The following is a 24,396-nucleotide window of genomic DNA, read 5'->3' on the forward strand; positions in this document are numbered from 1 at the left end:
GTTGGGAGGAAACTGGATGCGTTTACTGGAAAAGGCTGGATCATTAGGGCCAACCACCTTCTTCTAATAAAGAGTGGGGGGGGGTATCTGTTTGCAAGGGGGAATCATGTCCGGTGCGTACATAAGGCGGAGTGGGCTTCGTGGTCAAATGTTGAACGGGGGCCCAAAGAGTTATCTTTCTTCCTTGAGGGAGCAATGCATGGCTTGTGAGACACAGCGTTTGACTTCAGATGCGAAGTTCCAGGTTCAAATCCCCCCTTCACTAGGAAGTTCAGCGTGTGACCCTTCGCACTGACACTTAAACAGCCTTAGTAGGCTGTTGGGATGCGGGGGGCGGCGGGGGGGAGTGGAGTGAGCGAGGTACAGTATACACACTCAGGACCGAATTTCTTGGAGGGAGGCTCGTCTCTAAAATGTACTTTAAAAAAAAACGGGAGAGATCCAGGCCTACTTTTGAATGTAGCAACAGGCGCATTTGCGCAGCACTCCAAGGCGAGTTTGCTTTTCTTGTTATCATGCATGGGATTTGGAGGCTGCAGGTTTGGAGAACTTAGCTTCTTTCTTTCTTTCTTTTTACTCTTGCGTGAGAGGAAGTCGTGGGATGAATGGTTTCTTTGGGGTAACTAACAACAAACTTTCCAGAAGGGATGAGCTGAAGTTGTGGGGGCGCCTGTCTGCCCCCTTGGCCCCTCTCCGAGGCGCAGCCCAGAGGAACGCCTAAGCGCGGAGGTCGTCCTGGGCAGGCAGAACCTGTCTGCGAACAGGTTGGACGGGTGGCGACCGCCTCGTCTCTCCTTCAGCCCCGGGCAAGGAGGGGCAGGGAGAGCGCAGGGGGGCTAAGCGACCCGCCCGCCTGCGTCGGGGGCGGGCGGAGGCGGAGGCCAGGCTGCATTGGGAGTTGCCCTCCGCTGGAGGAGGCGCGTTGCCTCCGACCAGCAGTCCCTCCTGCCCTGAAATCTCAGCCTCAGCGCTCGGCTGCTGACGTCACGGGCGGAGGAGCGGCCTTCTCGCTTCCCCAGCCGGCCATCGCGGCTCGTCTGCCGAGCCTCCCGCTGCAGCGACTCCTAGGGGTCACGGGGTGCAAAGGACGCCGCTCCCTCGGAACCGCTCGATTGCAAACCGACCAAGCCGCAGTCGGCAATAGAGGAAGTCGGTCAGACTTTTCAAATCTTATTTTCTTCCTCCCTTCGCCAAGGGGCGGGCTGCAGGAAACGGATCCGACGTGGGGTGGGGTGAAGGGGGAAACAAAATCTCCTCGCGCGCGCTCTCCTGCTTCAGCGACCGCCCGGCCTTTTTTCAAACGAGCGAAAAAACGCGGGTTATAAAACGCAGAGGCTTAGGTACGTCCCAGCCAGCCCGTGATCGTCCGCCTTTCCACCCTCAAGTGTCCCAGAGTCTCCTGCGCTCTCTTTGCACACCTCTGCCCGTTCTCCTTTCCAGACCCACAGCCCGAAATACATCTAGCCAATGCATCCCCCCCAGTTCCTTGACACATCGCTTTATAAAACCCATCGATGAGTTCTATGGAAGGCCATAGCTGACTGGAGCCCGGATGCCTCCCTTGGGAATATTGCAGACCGCTTCCCCTGAACGACCAACTTTTATAAACAAAAATAATTTCTCTTTTCCCTACAAGTCCTTTTATTTGTGGAGGCAGAAGGAAAGGCAAGCAACTAGTGCTAGTACTCTTCCCACCTGCTCCATAAGAAGTAGATCATACACATGCCCTCCAACATTTCTCCTATGTAAATATGGGTGTTCTTGTCAATAATAATAATAATTTTACTATTTATATCTGCCCCATCTGACTGGGTTGCCCCAACCACTTCGGCCAGCTTCCAACATACGTAAAAACATAATAAAACATCTCTACTTATCCTCCACTTTTGAAACTCAGTTTGCTTGGAGAGGCGTCTCTTTTGCTTACGTTATGTTGTTTCTAACTCTTGGAACAGGATCCTTCCTTGCAATGCTACTTAGACCTCTTCAGGGGCAGAGATCACAAATTTATATAGATTTATCTAGGACCTCTTCACCATCTCCTACCGGCTCAGAGGCCTTCCCCTAGTTAAGAGTCACCTCAGTGACATTGATGGGTAATAGATTAAGGATAAAGGATGCACAATCAACATGTGGAACTTGTACAATGATCTAAGGTGTGCTCACATGAGGGGCAGCAGGATCACACACATTGGTCATGCCACACTGTCGTACTAACTGGTCCAGACCCATGGCAGCTGCACATTCAGCTCTAATGAGCAGAGGCCTTATGCATGCACATGTAAGAGCTCCTTCATGCAGGTAGTTCTGGTTGCACCTGGGGTCCTTCACAGTAACACCAAATGTGAAGCCACTGATTACACTGGGGTTTTTTTGGGGGGGGGGGCATGGCCAGCATGTACATTCCTCTGCCCTTCATGCATGTGATAATTGCATGGGAGGGTGTTGTGTGTGAACGCCCCATTAGTAACAGTCACTGGTTAGATAGAGGCTTTAAAAAGTTGTCTGCTCCAGGCCCCTGTGCCTCATGGATCATCTCCTTTTAGACTTCAACCCATTGCCCATTTAGGACGTGGGTGGCACTGTGGTCTAAACCACTGAGCTTCTTGGGCTTGCCGATCAGAAGGTTGGTGGTTCGAATCCCCGGGACCGAGTGAGCTCCTCTTGCTGTCCCAGCTCCTGCCAACCTAGCAGTTTGAAAGCATGCCAATGCAAGTACAGTAGATAAATAGGTACTACTGAGGCGTTTCCTTGCACTCTTGTTTTCCGTTACAGTATTCTGTTGCACCAGAAGCGGTTTAGTCATGCTGGCCACATGACCCGGAAAGCTGTCTGTGAACGAACGCTGGCTCCCTCGGCCTCAAAGCAAGATGAGCACTGCAGCCCCATAGTCACCTTTGACTGGACTTAACTGTCCAGGGGTCCTTTATCTTTTTCTTACCTTACCATTACCCATTTAATTTTGGAATGAGATCCACTGAGTATTTACTTCTGAGGACCGCACGGTTAAAGGCACATTTCAGATACAGGTTTTGATGTTGCTTTGGGTCAACACTCTTTTCAGGGATCCATTTTGCTTAATGGCTGCTGCTCTTTTTTCCCCTTGCATTTTCAGGACCAGCTGTTTCTGTTTCCAAATTATAAAAATAAAAGAGCTGTATTTAATAACGCTATAAATAATATTTCCATATAGCTGCTATATCCTATGCAAAAAAAATAACCACAGCTCTATAGAACTAAGTACTTCCACCTGAATAGTTCAAAATAATTTCTTTAAAAAACTGTTTACTGGATGTAAAACACCCTTAAATTCAGAGAGACAAAATTCATGATGTAATGCCAGTAAAGGATCCCTCTCCCTATTAAAGAAAAGGTTGAGATTAGTTATTTCTAAGTCTGTCTGCAGCTGTTTCCAACTATATCATTTTACTGTGGTCTGTTATAAATGATGCAGTCAGTTCAAAATGCCCTAATCACCTTTCTAATCAATTAATGCCAAAAGCCAGGGTAAAGAGGTGCATCTTCAGTATTCACCAAAAGCTATATAGTGAAGGTGCCAGATGCACCTCTGTTGGAAGGGAGTTGTTAGGGGCTGTCGCAGAGAAGGCTGTCTCCCAGGCCACCACCCCCAGAACTTCTGAGGGCAGTGGAACAACCAAGACAAGAGGGTTGTTGGTTGTTGTTAGCAGATGAGATTCTCTGTAGGGAAAGAGGTGGTCTTTCATGTATTCAGGCCTGGAATGAGCAAGGCTAAAAGCTGCAAAGGTCTGTGTGATCAGGAAATACAGAAGTTGAGGGGGAAGAAACAGCAAGGCTAGGTGCTGGCAGGCAGGGAAAACCGGAGAGGTTAGGGGGAAGGAAAGGGAAAAAAGAGTTGGATGATGCTGGGAGGAGGCAGCAATAACTATTTCTCTGCTCTTTTCCCTCTAGTTTGCTATTACAGTGGTGCCTCGACTTACGAATTTAATCCGTTCTGAAGGCACCTTTGTAGGTCGAAAAATTCGTAAGTCGAAAAGCGCCATTGGAAATGCGATTTCCCATAGGAATGCATTGGAAACAGAAAAATCCATAAGTCGAAGCAACCCCATCTAAAAATTCATAAGTCGAAAGAACCCTATCTAAAACCGCCACGGTTTCCGTTCAGATGTCGAGAAATTTGTAAGCGTGCAGCCATTTGCCCCATTCGTAAGTCGAAAAATTCGGTTGTTGAGTCATTCGTAAGTTGAGGTACCACTGTATCATCGTGATTCAGAATAAAAATTAGGGACTGAGGACTCATCAAGTTGATCAGTCAGTATATGCTATCCCTGTGCAGTTTAAGTCCATATTCGAAGACTATTGCAAATTCCTCCTTTTTTTTATTTTAATAGGGCAAATGTGTGCTCTGGCTCAGAAGCGGCAGAAGTATTACAGCCTTAAGGACACTAAATGTGAAGAAGTTCATGCAACAGCAGAGCACTGCTGGTGGGGTGGGGGAGGTGTGTTGCATACACCAGTTGTTGTTTTTACGGTCAGATTTATGTTCCTGGAACAGTACATCAGGGGAGCTCTCAGCTTCTAAAGCAATAAATAAAATGACCCCAAATGACACAGGCCAGGGTGGGGGAGTTCTGTCACTCATCATCACCCTTCATAAAACAGGCAGGATCCATTAGGTGCTCCTTTGGAATGGGAGATTACATTCTAAACGGCAGTCACAATTGCACACAACTGCTGCACTATTTGGGAAAGCACCGCCTATTTTCCCAAGTGCAAATTAGTGTGCTCTGAATGCAAATCGCCCAGAAAGCGAAGTGCTAGCTTGAGGGAAGACCTCAAAATCACATGCAACACCAGTTAGGTGTTTTTTTATTCCCATGGTCAAATGGAGGTCCCCTGCATTAGAAGGTGATGCGTATTACTTCCCTTACTTCAGCTGGGTAAGCCAGCTCAACTGTGTATAGAGGCCCTCCAGCCTCTCCTTTTGCTGATGTCTATCCCAAAGTCCTGCCCTGATGACACCACTTTTGTTATTGCACCAGTGTGCGAAGGAAATTCTTCCAACTGAGCTCCCTTCAATGCACCTTAGTATGTGGAAACATGGTGTTTCCACATGTCTAACATGGTATTTATGTCGAAGCCTTTCATCAAGGGATGGGGAACCAGGGGCCCTCCAGGTGCTGTCAGTCTTCATCTCTCAGCATCTCTGACATTGGCCATGCTGGCTGGGTGTGATGGGGGCTGAGGTCTATCAACAGCTGGGGGGTGCCACTGGCTCTCCATCCCTGTCTTATTCATTATGGGAAATAGGGAAAGGAAAGAGAACTTGGAAGCCAGTGCCTTTGAGGCCCTTGCAAAAATAGGGATGGCAAGGCAGCAATGAGTGGGCGAAGGAGAGGGAGTGGTAAGGTGTGAGATGTAGACACAACAAGGTCAAAAAAGAAATTAGGTCAGAGGTGTTGTCAGTGTGAAGGGTTATTGCACAGAACTTCTTGTCCGGCACTTACAAACAATTGTAATTAAGTGGTATATGAATGGCTGAAATAAAGAAGAGGCATGAACAGAATGGACTGTAGCAGAGAAGGGGAACTATGGCCCTTCAGGCATGGGTTGGACTATAACTCCCATCATCCTTGACCCTTAGGCCAAGCTGGCTGGGCTTGATGGAAACTCTCATTCAGCAGCATATGGAAGGCAATGAGTTTCACATCAGTGGACTGGAACCCTAGGTAGCAATATCAACGTAAGGTCATTTTAAAACAACATTTGGGTTTTCTCATTTTTCAGTCTTGGTTGATTGATAACATTTATAAGTTCACCCTTCATCAAAAGGTCCCAGGGCATAGGGCCCGTGAGGCAAGGTGAGGCACATCCAACTCCTGCGCTTGTTGGCCACTGCCTCCTCCTCCAATGTGTGCCTGCATACACTTCTCATTGCTTTCTAGTTTTGCTGCATCCCCCCCAAAAAAATTCCTTCTGCAATTTGTTCTCTTTGCTGTGCTGTCCTGCATTCCCTTTCCTCCCTCCACCTCTCAGGAGTCATGTCAGTTTTCTGTGAAGCAGCACATGGGATATCCAATGACACCAAAGTGGTCTTCTCCCCTGACAGTCTGGTCAGCTCCTCCTTGGGAGCTGAGTCATTTGTCCACCAGCCCACTGTGCCCCTTCTCAGAGTCCAATTCTGGCACTTCCCCATTTTCCTTCTCTGCTTCAGACCAGTCCTGCCAAGATGTCTCCATTTCACTCATGACCAAAAAATGAGATGTTTCTTCTTCTTCTTCGGTGAGTGGGCTTGCATGTTCCTATGACCCTTGTGAGCAAAGCCGTGGGGAATCTTGTACTTCCAGGAGGGTCACCCAAGGCGGTAAGGTCAAAGGGAAGGAGCTAGACAAAGAATGATCCAAGAAGTCCTCAACGGCAGAACAGGCGGATGATAACACGTGGTATGTTACAACGGCTGTGAAGGCTGCAGCAGATAGGAATCTACCGGTTTGCCGTGACTACTTTATGCCATCGGAACAGAGCCCTACTGCGATGACTGGGCGTTGGTCAGCGTGCACTGATCTACATACATAAAACAAAATCACGCACAGCCGTCTTCCAAAAACCCAACCCAAACCCCAAAAGTCCTATGGCGATCGGCAAATGGTAACAGGGGCAGGATCGTGAAATCTGGAAGCCCTAGTCATGAACCGGCACATGGGCAGTGGATATAGATTCAGTCGTTCTGACTCAAGGAACGAGGCAGTTGAGCAGCTCGGCAGCTGTATCCATGACTGAGCAGCCCTTTTTAGGATCCACTCTGCTCACCCTGAGAAGGGGGAGGGGCTAGAAAAGGTGCCCTAAACATAGTCTGCCTCCCTTTCCCCCTGACTGGATTACCCAGTGGGGTCACCACCCAGCGGTCGTAAAAGACAATTGAACTTTGGAACATAGAATATAAGGACTTTGTCAGATAACACAGACAGCGAGCATCCTGAACGCAGAACTGCCATCATTGCAAGAGAGCTGCGACATTTTAACATCAATATTGCAGCGCTTCAAGAGACTCGAAGAGCAGGCGAGGGACAACTGAAGGAAGAAAAAGGAGGCTACACATTCTTCTGGAAAGGTCTATCTGAACAAGAACATCGAATACATGGGTTAGGCTTCGCTATCAAAAACGACTTTGTGAAGCTCCTGTCCCTACCGGCATTAATGAGCGACTCCCAATTTGGATCACCCAGATGTTGGAGGGTATGACATAGTACTCCTTCCCACACTTGCTGCATGGTGCAGTTAGCAGAAAGCATAGCCAGTGGGGTCAGTAGGGATGGCCAGAGCTAGCCTAGGGGGCTCTGTAGCATCTGGGGACTTCTATTTCAGTGTATCTGAAGAAGTGTGCATGCACACGAAAGCTCATACCAAAATAAAAACTTAGTTGGTCTTTAAGGTGCTGCTGGAAGAAATTTTTTTATTTTGTTTTGACTACGTCAGACCAACATGGCTACCTACCTGTAACTAGACATATGAGGGGATTCATCTAAAACCCATTAGACTGATTTCCTTGAAAAACAAACAAACAAACACCAGTTGAAACTGCACATGTGAAAATGTGTGTGTGTGCTAGAGAGAGAGAGAGAGAGAGAGAGAGAGAGAGAGAGAGAAATGGATTCCTGTTAGCAACAACAGCAATGAACAAGGCTTAGTTAGTTGGGTTGAACCCAAAAGCCATTAGCCTGCCATTAGCTCAGCCTTATGCAGAAAGAGTGGGCTGAAAGTGTTGTAATAACAGGCCTTCTGGTGACAGTACCAGGACTCATCTGTTTCTCACTGATCCAGAAACACCACCCAGGCATCCTATTCCTGTCCATTTCATGTCCCCAGAGACAGGTTCTGGGAGTGGGATAATGCAACAACTTCCCTAATTTCTTTTTTATAACACCTTTTTATTTTGTTAATGTTCTAGTTTTGTATATCACTTCAATATTTTAAAATATTAAGCAGATTTGAAGTGTTTTAAAATACATTCATAGATAAAGTCAGGTGTGAATTTAAATAATAATAATGATTATTGTCAATAACAAAAAGTGGAATTAAAGTTTGTTGTTGCATTTTCTTAAAGTTATTTTGAGCCTTATTTAATTTCCTACACATATATCAATTCCATCCATCAAATGTGTGGCATGTTGGGGATGTGCTATTATACCATGTGTACATGTCACTTGAATATGTCACCAGTTGGGACTTTGTGCCACTTGCCCATACAGTAAAGCTGTCAACTATGCAAGTACATATGTTGTACATATATGGAATTTATGTTGTGTAAAGCAACCCAAAGTTGAAATTGCATGCAAGATCGGTTGTTTGCTCTCCAGCTTGAGAAGTGTAAATGTAATTGTGTGAAACCTCTAGAGGTGATGAAAAAGTGCAAGACTTGAGTTGGCTTTGATTGAGATAAAAACATTAATCACATCAGTTAGTCAGTGCCCAGTCACCATCCTTTCAAATTTAAGATAATTATGCTGCATGGAAACAACCTCAAAGCATTTGTGAAGCTGACATGATACATGTTTTCTTATATTACAGAGAATTGGGAAACAGTGCTTTAGGTGGGGAACCTATGGCCCTCCAATGTTGTTGAAGCCCTGCTCCCTTCGGCCCCAGCCAGCATGACCAGTGGTCAGAGATAATGGAAGCTGGATTCCAACCAGATCTGGAGCATTATGGATTCCTTGTTCCTGCTTTAGATGGTAGAATAGACTAGAATATCTACAATACTGGACCCAATTGTTGATAATCACTTCTTTCATATTATACATATTCATTTTAATAAGAACACACAGAAATGTCTATGCCAGATTTCCAGTCATTGCAGAGAATGAAGTGGTGCTAACTATAGTAGAAGCCAGAGGAACCAGATTTCATTTTTGTTTTCTAAGCTTTCCATTTTAAGTCAGTAATACATCCTACTGTTTCCTTTCTTGAAGAATTACCCAGGGGTGCAATATCTTGGGTTTATTTCCCAGTCTAAATACTGCCCCAGTGAGAGATGGGTAGGAACTTGTGCGAAAACCATTTCGTTGTTTTAATCAGTTGAATGTCCTGTTTTCTTTACAGAGGTATTTGGTTAAATCAAACATTCTAATCATCCTTCACTTTTGTTTGTTTTATGATAGAGTCACAAATCTGTTTATGATATTTATTGGACCTGTTTTTATGGATTCTGCTGTGTGTGTGTATTTCAGTGTTCCAAGCTGTGGAATTGAAATATTCAATGAAGAGTGGGCTATAAATACTAGCACTACCACCACAAATGCTGCTGTTGCTGCTGCTGCTGCTGCTGCTGCTGCTGCTGCTGCTACTACTACTACTACTAAATGCACTTGTCAGATGTAACAGTGAGTACTACTACCAGTGCTGCTGCTGCTATTACTGCTACTGCTACTGCTACTACCACTACGACTATTAAATGCACTGATCAGACCTAACAGTGAGCATGGTGCTTGACAATGATTGTCCTTCTTGTTGACATCCCTGTTCAACTCCTCTGCTTGATATATTCCTGGCTAACTTATAAGGCACTCTGTGTTTCATTTTGCCTTAATTCCTGCCATGTAGGAAGCAGCAAGAGAATAGCAGGAAGTTGCAAGAGTCAGATACTGAGAAGAGGAAGGGCACTGGCACAGACTCTTGGACAGACCAATATAGCTCTACCATACAACCAGAAGCTAGGAACACCGAATGACAGTGAAAGGTTGTCTCTGAGTTCCTGTCACTTTTCCTTGCAAAAGCAGGAGGCTGCTACCTCCTTTCTTACATACCCTCACCTCCCACTTCAGTTCCTCTTTTCATAAACAAAGCCTATCCTTTGGTGACTGCTTATAAATTCAGGGGTAGTAGACACTACAGAAGAAAAAACTCTGTGTGTACATCTCTCAGGGTCAGTTCATGTCATCCAAGGATAAGGGTCTCCTTGCCTGTTTTGTCATGCAGATTTATCCTCTGGCTTCCTGCAACAGTGGCCTAAGGCTGCTGGGAGTTGAGACATTCCCATCTATATTGCAAATGAGAAGTAGGGGGTAGCCAGGGATGGTGGTTCTGAGATCAGGTGCATGGTGGGGTGGGTTGCTAGAATAATTTCTTCTAATCCATCCTGTTGTTTGGGGAGGCATTCAGAAACGAGAGTGTGCCAATTGTTTTGCCCCTGTTGAGGCTATATTTCCGAGGGAAGCTAAGCAGGATGAGTTTGAGGCGTTTCTTGGTTGGAGGAGGCAGCCATCAAGGGAAGAAAGCATCAATGGGAAGGCCAAACTGTTGCAGGAAGTGCTTGGTGGCAGTGACTCAGAAGGTGTGGTGCCCTTCTTTGTGAGTCACTTTGTAACACTTTGCAAGACAAGAGTATCGATGCGGGCTATGTTGGGTTTTTTTTCCAGAAGTTGCTGGGTGGATACATGTCCTCGTGGGGGGTTCCTGTGATGGTTTTATTTATGAATGGGTGTGCTTCAATTTGGTTAGGATGCTGGAGTGGTTTAAGTAACTTCAACCCTTATTTTTTTCTGGGTTTCAGTTGGACAGAGTGAGAGCCTTTACTTCCTGTCCTTATGCCTTTGTGTGGTGTTAATTGTGGGATGGCAGATGTCTTCTAAACCATGATGAATCACCCAAGTAGGTGTGGAAGGAAGGTTGAAAGATGTTTTGTACATGTGAGCTGTAATTAATTGTTATTGTTAGTCTTATTAATTGCCAAAAGGAAGACACCTAGGAGGCAGAACCTTGAAGGTTTCTGACATCTTTTCTCCTCCTCATCCATCTTTAATATGGATCCAGTGTTGTAATAATTTACAATAATTTACAACTCCATGAGTCCCATGGACTGCAAGAAGATCAAACCTATCCATTCTTAAGGAAATCAGCCCCGAGTGCTCACTGGAAGGACAGATACAATCGAGGCTCCAATACTTTGGCCACCTCATGAGAAGAGAAGACTCCCTGGAAAACACCCTGATGTTGGGAAAGATTGAGGGCACTAGGAGAAGGGGACGACAGAGGACGAGATGGTAGGACAGTGTTCTTGAAGCTACGAACATGAGTTTGACCAAACTGCGGGAGGCAGTGCAAGACAGGAGTGCCTGGCGTGCTATGGTCCATGGGGTCACGAAGAGTCGGACACGACTAAACGACTAAACAACAACAACAAGCAACTCCAGGTTTAGCACTTTCCCAACCATGCTGGAAAATAGGAAGACAGGTAGTGAGGGGGGAGTCCACTTGACTCTTAATCTTTCTGTAATGTGTCTAGTCTGACATAACCTAAGAGTGTAAAGCAGGTAAGATGATGTAAACCTAAAGAAAAAGTAATCAGGCTGTACAGAATAAGTTGAACTCGAGAAGTTCTGATTCAAGAGGAAGAAAAAAGGAAACTGCTTATACACAGCCAACAGGGGGGGCCTCTAGTTACAATACGGCTAATTTGGGTTACCTATTGGGACATTAGGGTTACCTGCATAGGTAAAGCATAGGTGCTTTATCATAGACAACACTTAAACTTTTTTAAAATCCCTCTCCTAAACTTTCCATTTATTTATAACGTTTATATGGGGACCACATTGGGAAGTTAGTGTTCTCCTCCCTAGTAAAAATTCCTTTGTGCACATTACTCTTGAGTGATGAGGATGGAGAAATTATTTTGCAAGGTCTAGAAAGGTATTTGGGGATGGTTTCCCACTTCCACACCCCAGCTTATGCACCAGTAAAGTTTCCAAAATATCACTATTTTCAGATGGGATTCAAACAAATTCAAGCTGCACAATTATAGTTGATTGGGAGGCCTTCTGTAATAAACCCATTTCCTCAAAAGATCACACATTTTTCTCTAAAGAAAGTGATGGGGGAAAGCATTGGGGAGTATAGATAACACTTTTTTGATGCAGTGTCATCTAACTTTCCCAGACACAAATGAGAATAAATGCTAATTAAATAGTCAACACAGCCTAATCTCTCTGCAAACAAATCAGGGGAAATGTTTTTTAAAAATGGTCTCCTGGAATCGTCTTTGTCTTAACTAAAAAGAAGCCTAAGTATGTTTAACAGCATTTATTAGCATTATTCCCTTGTTACTCTTGGCTTCCCATCGTAAGTTGGACTGTAAGCTTTTGGAGGATGGACCTGTGCTTTGTTTTTGGTGCACTGTAAAATGCAGTAAATGCCTTTTTTTATTACCAGCAGAATTATCTTTAGCCAACAAGGAGTGTGGTTTTGTCCTCTGGTGAAATTAATAATAGAATTGTAGTTTTGGGGGGACCCCAAGGTTCATCTAGTCCAACCCCCTACAGGGCAGGGATCTCAACTAAAGCATTCATGACAGATGGCCATCCAACCTCTGCTTAAATACCTCCAATGAAGGAAAGTCCCCCACCTTCTGAGGGGGTCTGTTCCACTGCCAAACAGCTCTTACCGCCAGAAACTGCTTCCTGATGTTTAGTTGGAATCTCCTTTCTTGTAACTTGAATCCATTGGTTTGGGTCCTATCCTCCAGAGCAGGATAAAACAAGCTTGCTCTGTCTTTTATGCGACAGCCATTTAGATATTTGAAGATGGCTATTGTATCTCCTCTCAGTCTCTTCTTTTCTAAACATACTGAATTCCCTCAACTGTCATATGGCTTGGTTTTCAGACCCTTGATCATCTTGGTTGCCCTCCTCTGCACACGTTCCAGCTTGTCAACATTCTTCTTAAATTGTGGTGCCCAGAACTGGACACAGTACTCTAGGTATGGTCTGTCCAAGGCAGAATAGAGCAGGGCAATAATTTCTCTTGAGCAGTACACTAGACTTCTGTTGATGCACCTAGAATAGCTTTAGCACTTTTTTTTTGCTGCTGTTGCTGCATCACACTATCGACTCATGTTAAGCACATGAAGCTAGATCCTTTTCACATGTACTGCTGCCAAGCCAGGTGTCCCCCATCTTATATTTGTACAGCTGACAAATATAGAATCTTACGTTTGTCCCTATTAAAATTCATATTGTTTGTTTGGGCCCAGTTCACCAAGGTCACCTTGAATCCTGATTCTGTCTTCTGCACAGAACTTTGGTGGGCCCAGCCCCTTCACTAAAAATTGGGAGAGAGGGGCTCAGCTCCCATGGCTTCACATAGATAGCACCCCTGCTTAGCAGGAAGGAGGATGGGGACTATACTAGAATAAGCTGGCTCTGCCTGTCATTGGCTCAGGCTCTACCTACTGTTTTGGCTACCTGCATTCCATCTCACTAGTCTCAATGGGCACTGGTCGCCACTGGTTTTGAGAGGTCGCCCAGCTCACCCAACAATTCCACAGCAGTACTGAAAGTAAGCTGTTAGATGCCAGAGTTACAAATTATATAAATACAAATTATATAACTACCCCAAAAGCAACTTATACCGGTACATTTACATCTAACTAGTTTAGATTAGTAGCTAGGCAGACCATGATTTTTAAAATGTCAAGAAATTGGAGCTTGTCCCACCACTTACTGTTTTATTGATGGTTATCAGTAGAGAGAAAAGAAACCCCAGCATCAATGTAAAACTTCCACATGTAAATTATAAATTATCAAAGAGAACCCACCACCCTACCAATAATCTAAAGAAGTCAAATTCTCCTGGGATTCAAAGAACCAAACAATGACTAGTCTTGACTGTTAAGGAAGTGACTATTTGATAGCCTGAGACCATTAGCTGGTTCCAAATCCCTTGGCAGTAAGTAACTTAACAGAGACTATTTTTTTTCCTGTTTTGTTTTTTAGCGTCCTAGAGTTATGGACCTTCCAGAACACTGCAGCGTAAAGCGGCTGTTTTGCTGGGGCTTGAGCACTGTTTCTTTTACAAGGCAAATGCCAAGGACATGTGTGTGCATGTGGTGTTGCCAACTAAACCTACCCTGTGAATATGTGTTGGTGCTTATTGATTCTGCAAGTTCTTCTTCTTCTTCTTCTTCTTCTTCTTCTTCTTCTTCTTCTTCTTCTTCTTCTTCTTCTTCTTTGCCCAGTTGCATGTTGGAAACATTTAGAGATACCAGTTAAGCTGTTCTTCCTGTTCACACTATCTCATTTGCTTTATATTATCAGACAAATTCTTGTCTGCAGCAGACAGTCCAGATAGAAGGGGCTTTGTTTTTATTCCGCCTCTCTGGCCCAGACTCAGGACAACCTAGGCATGACGTGCTACTCACAAGCCAGCTTCCCATCGAAGCTGGATAGGGCGATGGCAAAAGCTTGCACAGCACACAGTGGGTAGTTGTAGTCCAGGGTGAAAGTATCATCAGCTACGCGGCCAAACTGCAAGACGATGTAGTCCACTGTAGGAAAAGAGGTGAACACACCATCATTTGAGCAGATGGACCAAAAATAGGCTCTGCTACAATGCCACAACCCCCACCCCAAAATGAGTAATGACAACTTCTGGTCCTCTGTGCCTTCCACTTGAAAAAGACTCCTCTCCACTGGCCCACTGTCATGAGAAGAATGGGGTTCTGGAGAAAGACCCATTTCCAGAGCTGCCAAACTTTAAACCCCCCCCCCAAAAAAAACAACTTGTTGCATTTCTATCTTGACCAGAACCTTTTGATGTTATTATCTTGGCATAGCTGCCTCCAGACATTTGAAAGGAAGTTGGATGTTCCTAAGATCAACCAGAGGTGACTTCCCAGAGAATGCCTGAAGAGAACAGGTTTGCTACCATATGGCTTATATCTCTATTTCCAGTGTTAAGGGAGTGTGGCTCACATGGAGCTGAACAAAACCTTTTTATTCCGGACCCTCCTATTCAAATGCTAAGGAGAAGAGAGCAGGATGGGACAGGGAAGAGAGAACAGCAGAGTTCAGGAGTTGACTGGCCACCTGCTGGGCAATGAATGCCTGCTTCTTCTTCAACAGAGCTACCAAGTAAGTACATTTCTTTTTTCCAGCTGGGTGGATAGAGCAGACCCAATATGTGCTGCCTCCCCCCTAGAGACCTGCCCCCTCACCAGAATTCCTAACCAAGACATTTGTGGCATTCTAGAGGTCTCTCTGACTCACTGCTTCGGTCATGACTCCCTTTGTTACCAGTGAGAGCAACAAGAAATCTGTAAAAATAACTGGGGCCCTGAGCAGGTTCTTTCTGTCCTGTAATCCTACACCCGAGACAGTAACATCCCCTGATTGGGCTGGACAGGTGACAAGCAGACAAGTCATACACTCTGCGAAATTGCTTGGCTGCCTATGTTTGTTGCTCTCATGTGAATTCTGCAGGGTGCTCACAGCCCTAGCACTCACGGGGTGGGGTGGGGGTGGAAGTGTCAACGTTTTGTCCTCTTTTTGTATCAAGAGTTGCTTCTTTGAGCATCAACCAGCCCAAGATCAAAGCAGGCACATGCATGCGCGCACACACACGCACACACACCACAAAACACTGTGTTGTGTTAGGCCCAGATTCTTATAGCCACACAGCAATGTGCACACCTCATCAGTTTTTTAAAGACTATGGATCCTGCTTGCATAAACTCTCAAGTTTGCAGCTGATTTCAGCATGTTGGATACATACTGGAGAGACTTTTGAGCTTGTTGATCACAAAGCTTGGGCTATGTTTTCCAACATGGTCCACCTGTACGCTCTCTTTAGGAGGATGTAATGTGGGCCAAATTAAGTGAGGCAGAAGTAGCATAGCTTTTAAGAATAGAATAGCAACGCTAGGAGGGTAGGGTCTAGATGTTGACCCTGGTGGTAGGGAGGCTTTAGCCTAGTGTTAAGGCTAAGTACCAATGCCTACCACCCCCTGCCAGGGTCCTGATCAGAATTGGATACCTCAGTCGTGCTACTTAGTTTTTAAAAGCCATTCACACAACTGCTCATTTCACGAATAACATTTCTTCCAATTTGAACTTGTGTTCCCCCACACAGGGCACCCAGGCGAGGGGGCACAAAATTGAGAAGCCTCCCAGAGTGGCTTGGGCAACCCAGTCAGGTGGGCAGGGTACAAATAATAAAATTATTATTATTATTTATTAAGATCCGTGTGTGGGCACCAAATTTTGGCCTTGCTCAAGGCACCATACGGTATTACCTGAGATTATCAAAGTCCACCCCAGTCTTAATTTTGTTCTTATTTAGTAAAAGCATCCCATATTATCTCATTAAAGGTAAAGGGACCCCTGACCATTAGGTCCAGTCGCGGACAACTCTGGGGTTGCGGTGCTCATCTCGCTTTACTGGCCGAGGGAGCCAGCATACAGCATGACTAAGCCACTTCTGGCGAACCAGAGCAGCGCACAGAAACGCCATTTGCCTTCCCGTCGGACCGGTACCTATTTATCTACTTACACTTTGATGTGCTTTCCAACTGCTAGGTGGCCAGGAGCTGAGACCGAACAACAGGAGTTCACACTGCCGACCTTCTGATCAGCAAGCCCTAGGCTCTGTGGTTTAGACAACAGCACCACCCACGTCCTATTATCTCATTTAGCAACCCCTAAATGAATTGCACTTCTGATTAGTATGTTCAAGAATGAATCGGAGCTTGAAAACTAGTTGGCAGCCCTTAGCAAGATCAGGGGCTCTTAGCTTAGTCACCCTTGGATCAATGATTGTGTATTTGCTGTTATCCTTAGAGGGTGTTCATAGAGCCATAGGAAAACTTATATTATGAGCTGTGTGAGTGACCCAAATCAATCATCAAAGGCATAAGGGATCCTGGAATCCCTTGTTCTGCCTATACAATATGCTAACTCAAAATATCAACACTGTGATTAGAAAAAACACCCTTTAGATCTTTATTACATAAAGAAGTCTAACACTATTTGCACATGCCTCTTGACTGAAATCAATGCAGTCCTTGGCATCTTGTACCCCAAGGTATTTCACGACTAATGGGAAATGCCAGAACAGTTCTTCTGAGTTGGAGGCTACATATCAATTGGGCAATTAGTGCTCAAGTGGTACCCGTTATTGGCCATTTTGGATTAGCCTCATCAGAAACTGGATGACTGTCTTGAGTAATCAGGAACACCTTGTGTATACGTCAGAGTTTACGAGTGTTTCATAAATTAACACTCAAAACTTTGAAGCATACCCAGGAAGAATTCCAACCTCAAACAACACAGAGACAAAACCAGATGAAAGCTTGGCTCCAAGTCATTCAGCAGATCCAAGGGGCTTAGCAAGGAACCCAAACCCTTATTATTCCAGTCTTCCGACTGTCATGCTCCCCCTCGTGGATGATTCTTGCATGCCTCCCTTCCTGTCTACATTTAGGCAAACTCCTTAGAGAGTTTGGTGGCTCGTTCAGGTCTGGTTGTAAAACTCAACACATTCCCAAATTGTGATTACAGAGTACAGACTTCAGGAAGGTTCTTCTCACAGCAGATAGGTCAGGTATCCTTGTGTCTGGAAAGTGGACATTCTGGTTTCCTCTGGCCTAAATTACACAACACCTCAGACAACTTATTTCCAAACTCTGTTGCCTTTTATTTTTATGTCAGTCCTGGTCCGCACATGTACTCTGTGACGTGGTTGGCATTTGAAAACACTCCACAACCAATTGCAACTCCATGCAATCACAGAAATTGTCACCATGCCACCATAAAACTCTGTTGCTTTCACACAGTTGCAGTTTCAAGTGGCTACTATGCCACAGATAGATGTGTGGTTCAGGCGTGCAGTGGTCACCTGAGTATGCCGTTATGTGTGGCAAACAGTCCTTTTGAAGTCATTGTGTGACCACACAGCTCTCACATAACAAACACAATTTCAAGTCTACTTTGACACTCAACTAGCATCTGAGTCAAAATCATCTGCTTATCCAGCTTTCCGCATGCCTTGTCTCCAAATCTGATTGGTTCTATAATTATTGTTAACAATGAACCAGCACCCCAAGCAATTTATTAGCAAAGCATAAATGTGATAGAAAAGCAAACCCCAACATAGGTAATATAATGATGCTGTCATTATACCTTTCCTTTCTGCCCCATCTCTCTTCAGATTACAAGCTGTCTGTTGAAATGGAGAGTATAATACAAGGACAACCTTGCTCCACCCACTTTATTGCCTAGAGTAGCAATAATTCCAGAGCCAATCCTGCTTGACCTCCTAAGTTAGCACAATGTAGGATTGCTCAGTCAGTAGGGCATGAGAATCTCAGCGTCGTGGGTTCAAGCCCCGCATTGGGTATAAGATCCCTGCATTTCAGGGGGTTGGACTAGATGAGCCTCGTGGTCTCTTCCAACTCTACAATTCTATGATTCTTTGAGGTCTGCCTTCACTCTTATGGGCCAAGAGAATTCCATAGGACTTACCGTCATTGCTGTGGACAATCTGGAAGTTCTTGACAGAGGCATGAGTAACTCTGCCATGGAAGTTGAGCACATAAGACTGCGTCTCGTCATTCCACACTGGGGCTTTGTTATGCAGTTCGATTAAGTTGTCCATTATCCTGTTCTGCCATCTGATGAGCAGCCCATCATTATCCTGGCAAGAAATGTGAGAAAAGCACAAAACTAAATCACTTCCAAACACGCTTCAGTGCCAGCTGCAGCATTTGGTTTATCTGTCTGTAGATATACCTTTCTGGTTCCCAGAGATAAGGGACCATGCTAGCAGCACAGTATTATAGTGCTATACCTCACTTTCATTAATTTTTTTTGTGGTAATGAGAGGACTGATTAAGAAATAAAATAAAATAAAATCAGGGTCATAAATGGGGCACCCACTGCAACAGTTATCCTGAATGTGGGCTGAGTTGCAAATGGACCCACCTATCGCAGCTTCCTCAAGGCCACCCGTGTGCCCAAAACAAAGGTTCAGGACTCTGAATGTGGAAAATCACTTGCAATTCCACTAGTAACTTAAAATAGCAAAACAGTGATTGGGCAGCACTAGGAACATCCTATCATGATAGGATACTAAGGTTCCAGTATATTAAGGGTGTCATGCTATGGTGAACATCCCATCAGTGCAAGGATATCAACTTGCTAGATGGAATGACCCCTTCTCCTTCCCCTGTTCTGGGGGTTCTTCCGACCCCTCCAAGCCAATTGCGGGGGGGGGGGGCTGCAGGGAGAGGACAGAGGGGGAAAGCCCCCTTTGTGACAGCGGAAGACCTTACACGGTTTGCACTGAGGGGACTTGTTAGGTGTATTCCACCCCAAGTGTGTACACAGCACTGAGAGACACCTGCCAATCCTTCCAAGGTCTTCTGCCCCTCCTGATTTTAGTTGCTCATATTTTTTGAATGGAGGTCCCTGCCCCCTCTGGCCCCGGGGGCCCTTTTTATTGTTCCAATGGTGGTGCCAGGCTGGCTGGAGCCCACAATGCTGGCATCCAGGCATCAAAATCTCCTATCTCCCTTTCCCCAGATTGCCTCTAGGATTGTGTCGTAGATGCTTATCATGTTGGTAACTTACATTTCGGGGTCGGATTGGCACCCTCTCATTGTCTGAATTCATTCCAGGGATAATCACTGTCATTTTTCGAGGTCCCTTGAATCCTAATACATTTGTCTCCTGAAACAGAAACCCCAGAATGCTTATAACTCAATCACAGTCATATATCCTCAAAACATGATTAATTTGTTTATATCCCCCAAACTATCTGATTCGTAACAGCTTAAAGCAGCTATCCTGTCAGTCTCAAGCTTGTGCTACAGCTTTGCCATGATGGTGTTGCATCCTCCCAACATATAAAACAAAAACATCATTGCTATAACATGAAAAGGAGTTAGATTTTTTTTATAAAACACCTCCCTTTCTCTGCCTCCAAGAATATTTGCCACTGATGATCAAATGTCAGCATGTGGGATCTACCTTTTTTCTCTCAAATAAAACCCCCAAGGTTTTGTGTTGTTTGTTTAAAGAATGTTTTTATTATATGCTTTACAGTTTATTTAGTGTATGGAGAAGAATGGCTGTTTGACAATACACTCTAGCTGAGAACTACTTGTATATCTTGGGGGGGGGACTAATAAAAAGTACTTAATGCAAAGTAGTGGCTCAGTCAGATGCAAAGTAGTGGCTCAGGAGAGAAGAAATACATTTAGAATTAAAGAACAGGGTGCCTCTGAGCACACACTGCCCAGCTCAAGAACTTGTTTTCAGGGCCAGGATCTATCTGTGCCTGCCCCTAGCCTAGAGAATGGAGGTGATATTGATGATATGAAGGTGCTTGCATCTGGAGATGGCAAGCATGGTTGTTCTGTTAGGTACACACTATTGCTTATTATTTCTCCTCTAAGAATTCTGAGTACTGCAATTTAACCCTATCAGTGTTATAATTCCAAGCAACTCCTAACCAACTACGGTGTCAAGAATTCTTTGAGGGAATGAATGTGCTTTAAAGGTATAGTGCTGCATACACATTCTTATAAGGGCATGTGCCTTCAGAGAAGCCCTGGAGCATCCGTGTCTGCAAAAATGGAGTCGGCTGAAGCTTGTGCCAGCTGCAGCATTTGCTTTACCTGTCTGTGGATGTAGATACATTTTTGGTTCCCAAAGGATAAGGAACCACCCTTGGCTGGACTGAAATATGGCGGAGTGGTTTAAAAAGTAAGTGGATTGGATAGGGACTTGGCTAATGTAACACGTGCCTTGGAAACATCTACCGGTAGGTTATATTTGAAAAGGCATCAAGTTATGACAAGCATAACTCCACCCCCAGCCTTGAATTATCCCCAGCCACTCCATGCAATGTAGACCCTGCAGATTTTACCTGTATTGGGTGACACCAACTGGCCGGCATTAATACTCTGTTCCACTCGGGAACAGTTTTTACAGCAGACAAAGAGTTCTCAAGCCTCTCTTGGGAAAGATACCCACAAGCATATTCTAGCCACTGCAAGCAGCTGCCCAGGAGATTGGAGTGGCACAATGCGGTTCCTTACATAAACAACAGCTGCAAGCTCCTGGCGCACATTTGACCAATCCGAATTTGCTCTGTCAGGATTCACGCCATTATTAAACACCGAAAACCGAGTGCCCATCAAATTGGATCTAAAAGCAAAATGAAAAACCACAACCGCAATCAGGCAAAGCAGATGAGGGTTTCAGAGTCAAGGAGCCCCTTTGCACAGTTACCCCTTTTCTGCCAAAATAAACACCGTAACATTGAGTTAACTAGGTATACTTTGCATCAATGTGGGTATAGTCTATATGTGTGTGTAAGAGAGGGAGGGAATATGGGAGTGGGATGGGATAAGGAGGGAATGGAAAGGTCACTCAATCAGGGCATCTTCAGTATTTCCAAATGCCCAGGCCTATTAAATTGCGACATGCCTCTCCTCTGGATAGAACCAGCTAAACCACTTTTGCCCTGCCCCAAGCGACAATCTTGATACCAGATCTGATAACAGGGTGCGTCTGGCTAGCTGGGCTAGGGGTGTAATTATTGACAAATCTCTGCACCAGGGGAAAGAGAGGCCACACTTTAAGGGAGAGGCTGTAACTTGGTGGCAAGCTCAGGTTTTGCATGCCAAAGATCCCAGGTTCAATCCCCAGCATCTCCAGGCTGGGCTGGCAAAGACTGCTTGATCACTTAATCTAGATGGACCAATGATCTGACTGCATAAAGCAGCTTCCTGTGTTCTGGACATTTTCTATTTACCTGTGAGCAGTATCTGCAATGTAAATATGCAAAGACTACCCTCCCTCTCCCCTTGCTCGGTCCCAGCTCCTGCCAACCTAGCAGTTCGAAAGCACGTCAAAGTGCAAGTAGATAAATAGGTACCGCTCCAAGCGGGAAGGTAAACGGCATTTCCGTGTGCTGCTCTGGTTCGCCAGAAGCGGCTTTGTCAGGCTGGCCACATGACCCGGAAGCTGTACGCTGGCTCCCTCGAGCCAATAATGCAAGATGAGCGCCGCAACCCCAGAGTCAGTCACGACTGGACCTAATGGTCAGGGGTCCCTTTACCTTTACCTATACACAATAATAGTAATAACCAGTGGGACCTGCAACAAAATATTGTAGTGTGGAGAGTTCCCTCCTTAGAGTTGCTTTTGGAGTAATTCCAAGCAAGGAAATCACAGTTCATGGCACCTTGCAGCAACAGAATGCATAAAGCAAGCCACCTATCACAGAGATGGGGAATTTGAGATCCTTTTTTATGTTGTTGGACTCCAACTCCCATCAGCCCCAGCTAGCATGGCCAATGCTCAGGGATGATGGGAGTTGTAGTCTGGAAACATCTGGAGGGCCATAAATAAAAGGCTATCTCATTGGCTCCCTTCTGTGTAAATGTGGCCCGACTAGGCAGGAATTGGGAACCAACCAGAAATTAATCTTTCCCAGACACAAAAGCTAGCTTCTTTTTATCAGCTTTTCTGTATTTAAAGGGAACCTTATGTTGTGTGATGGCATTGCTCCCTGCAGAGTGTTCTGTTATGTCTGAACCACATCTTGATGTCAAGCCTAACCTCAGCTTTCCAACGAAGTTCTCTCCACCCCGAGACAAGTCAGTGGGATCCATGGAAATCAGGTAGTTAGAGGTCTTGCTCTTTTTGCGCTTGCGACCAGCCAGTAGGAAGACCTGCAAGTGACAGGTGGAAGTAATGGCAGCTGCAGTTTCTGACTGTAATGCATACAAAAATCCCAGGCTCCACAATTATTATTATTATTATTATTTTAAGTCCTCAGGTAGCTTCCACGCTACATGCCTTTAGGGCTGCTGAGGCATTACTTTTCCACAAATGGGAAATGAATTAAGGTGGTTGTGCCACAGGGTACTTAGTACAGAACTGTGTTATCTGGCAACGCCCATCCCCATGAGCTTCCTATGAAGTTTACTTAAAAGTAAGTCCCATTTGGCAAACGTCTCCTGAGACTTTAGTTAGAAGCACCCTTCTTGCCGCTTCCATCTCTAGTTGCTTCAGCATTAGTGATAAATTACCCCCTTCATTAGGCAGTTTCTGTTCCGTGCACAAGGGGTGGAGGGGGTTTAATTACTGGTTTCCTCTTCTTAAGAGTCTTTAAAATTGTGAAATAGCTCCGTTTCACAATTAGAGAAAGAAGAGAAGCCAAAGAGCCACAGGAGCAGGGAGCGCATGTTGGTTTGCCAGAGACAAATTGGGCAGAGTTGTGTGCATTCTGTAGATAGGAATGGAAATCAGCTTAAAACTTTTTTATCACAAGAGTGGTTTGATCCATTTCCTCCCCTATTGTACAGATGCACTTGTGAGAAGAGATCGCTGTGTGTGCCTCTCCAAGCAAGGGAAAACTTGGGCAGCCTTGAGACTGTACTGTGAGAGTGTGTGTTGAATTTCCCTTCTCCTTTCCCTATGGCTCTGAGGCCGCTCAGGCTTCCCCTGCAGCTTCTACATAAATAACAAAAGAGAGAGCGTGCATGTTTTGCGATTAATGCATGCAACCTGTTTGGCCCTTGGAAAAGAAGTTGACATAGGATCTCTACCAAGAGGGATATGTTTATCAGCACTTTTTACCCATCTTTATACAGTAAGTGGCTTTGATGCAGGGCCATGTCTGTTTCTGCACAAAAGGCAACGCTCCCACTGAGCAACTCACCTTTTTGTCAAAACAAAATTAAAAAATTCCTTCCAGCAGCACCTTAGAGACCAACTAAGTTTGTCATAGGTATGAGCTTTCGTGTGCATGCACACTTCTTCAAATACACAGATACTCACCTTTTTGTCGTTATCCAAATGAAGGTAGTATGTAGGATAGAGGCCCCGGTCCATCCCCTTCTTGTCTCGAGTGACCCGACACTTGATGGTCACTCCTTGCGGAGCTGGCTGTACCACAAATTCCTCCAGATTGTCCACTTCAATGACTGGGGAAGGCGGTCTCTCTTCCTTCTACAGTCCAGCACCAAGAAAGAGAAGAGAGGTTTGTTTCAAGGACATTGTTCTGCTCCAGGCTTTCCAGCATGACCTCCACTAGTCACCTGCTGTGTTTGTGTTTCTTCTTCACATATATGGCCTCATCCCCAACCATGTCTGTCCTGGTTGCATGGTTGGCTAGTCCCCCTGCCCTGCTGACTGTTGCAGTGAGTAGATCTTCTGCTACCTAAATTCCACTTGCTTAAAAAACTCAAGTGTGACCCCTGGATTCTCTGAGCAGAACATCCTGGGACAAGGGGCCAGGTTGCACTGGGAAGGAGGTGTCAGGGGCAACAGTGGCTGGTCTCTGTGTGAACTGAGACTGGCGCACTCTCTGAAATCACATGCCCTCCCCATCAGGGAATCCGTGGTTGGCTTCTCAGATCAGGAATGTCGTAGAGAAAAGCCAGACAGCAGCAAAGGTGAACAGGGTTGCAACATGGGTTGGAAATTTGCTTCCTCAGCTGTAATTTGTCTATTCTGGAAGCTGGTCCTGTATAAAGAAAACTGGGGAAGACAAGCTGGGGAAGCGGACAGTGTGCCTGTACAGTGCCTTTGTTTCAATGCACAGAGGTGGCTAGCACTGTTAATAATACACCAT

The 24,396-nt window shown here is 45.2% G+C and overlaps 1 protein-coding gene across 1 annotated transcript in view; it reads right to left on the reverse strand.

The window, feature by feature from the left end:
• Positions 1–13,463: 13,463 nt before the first annotated feature.
• TULP1 (TUB like protein 1) overlaps positions 13,464–24,396 on the reverse strand; it is a 34,757-nt gene continuing 23,824 nt past the window's right edge. The window contains exons 9-14 of the mRNA XM_088673334.1: positions 23,601–23,771; positions 22,377–22,489; positions 20,849–20,957; positions 19,377–19,475; positions 18,270–18,441; positions 13,464–14,296 (exon numbers count right to left, since the gene is read on the reverse strand). Of these exons, the coding sequence (XP_088529460.1) occupies positions 14,163–14,296; positions 18,270–18,441; positions 19,377–19,475; positions 20,849–20,957; positions 22,377–22,489; positions 23,601–23,771 (798 nt within the window). The 3' untranslated portion in view covers positions 13,464–14,162. The remainder of the gene's footprint in view (positions 14,297–18,269; positions 18,442–19,376; positions 19,476–20,848; positions 20,958–22,376; positions 22,490–23,600; positions 23,772–24,396) is intronic.

This window comes from Zootoca vivipara, chromosome 7 (assembly GCF_965207765.1).
Source record: "Zootoca vivipara chromosome 7, rZooViv2.hap1.1, whole genome shotgun sequence".
Taxonomy (NCBI): domain Eukaryota; kingdom Metazoa; phylum Chordata; class Lepidosauria; order Squamata; family Lacertidae; genus Zootoca; species Zootoca vivipara.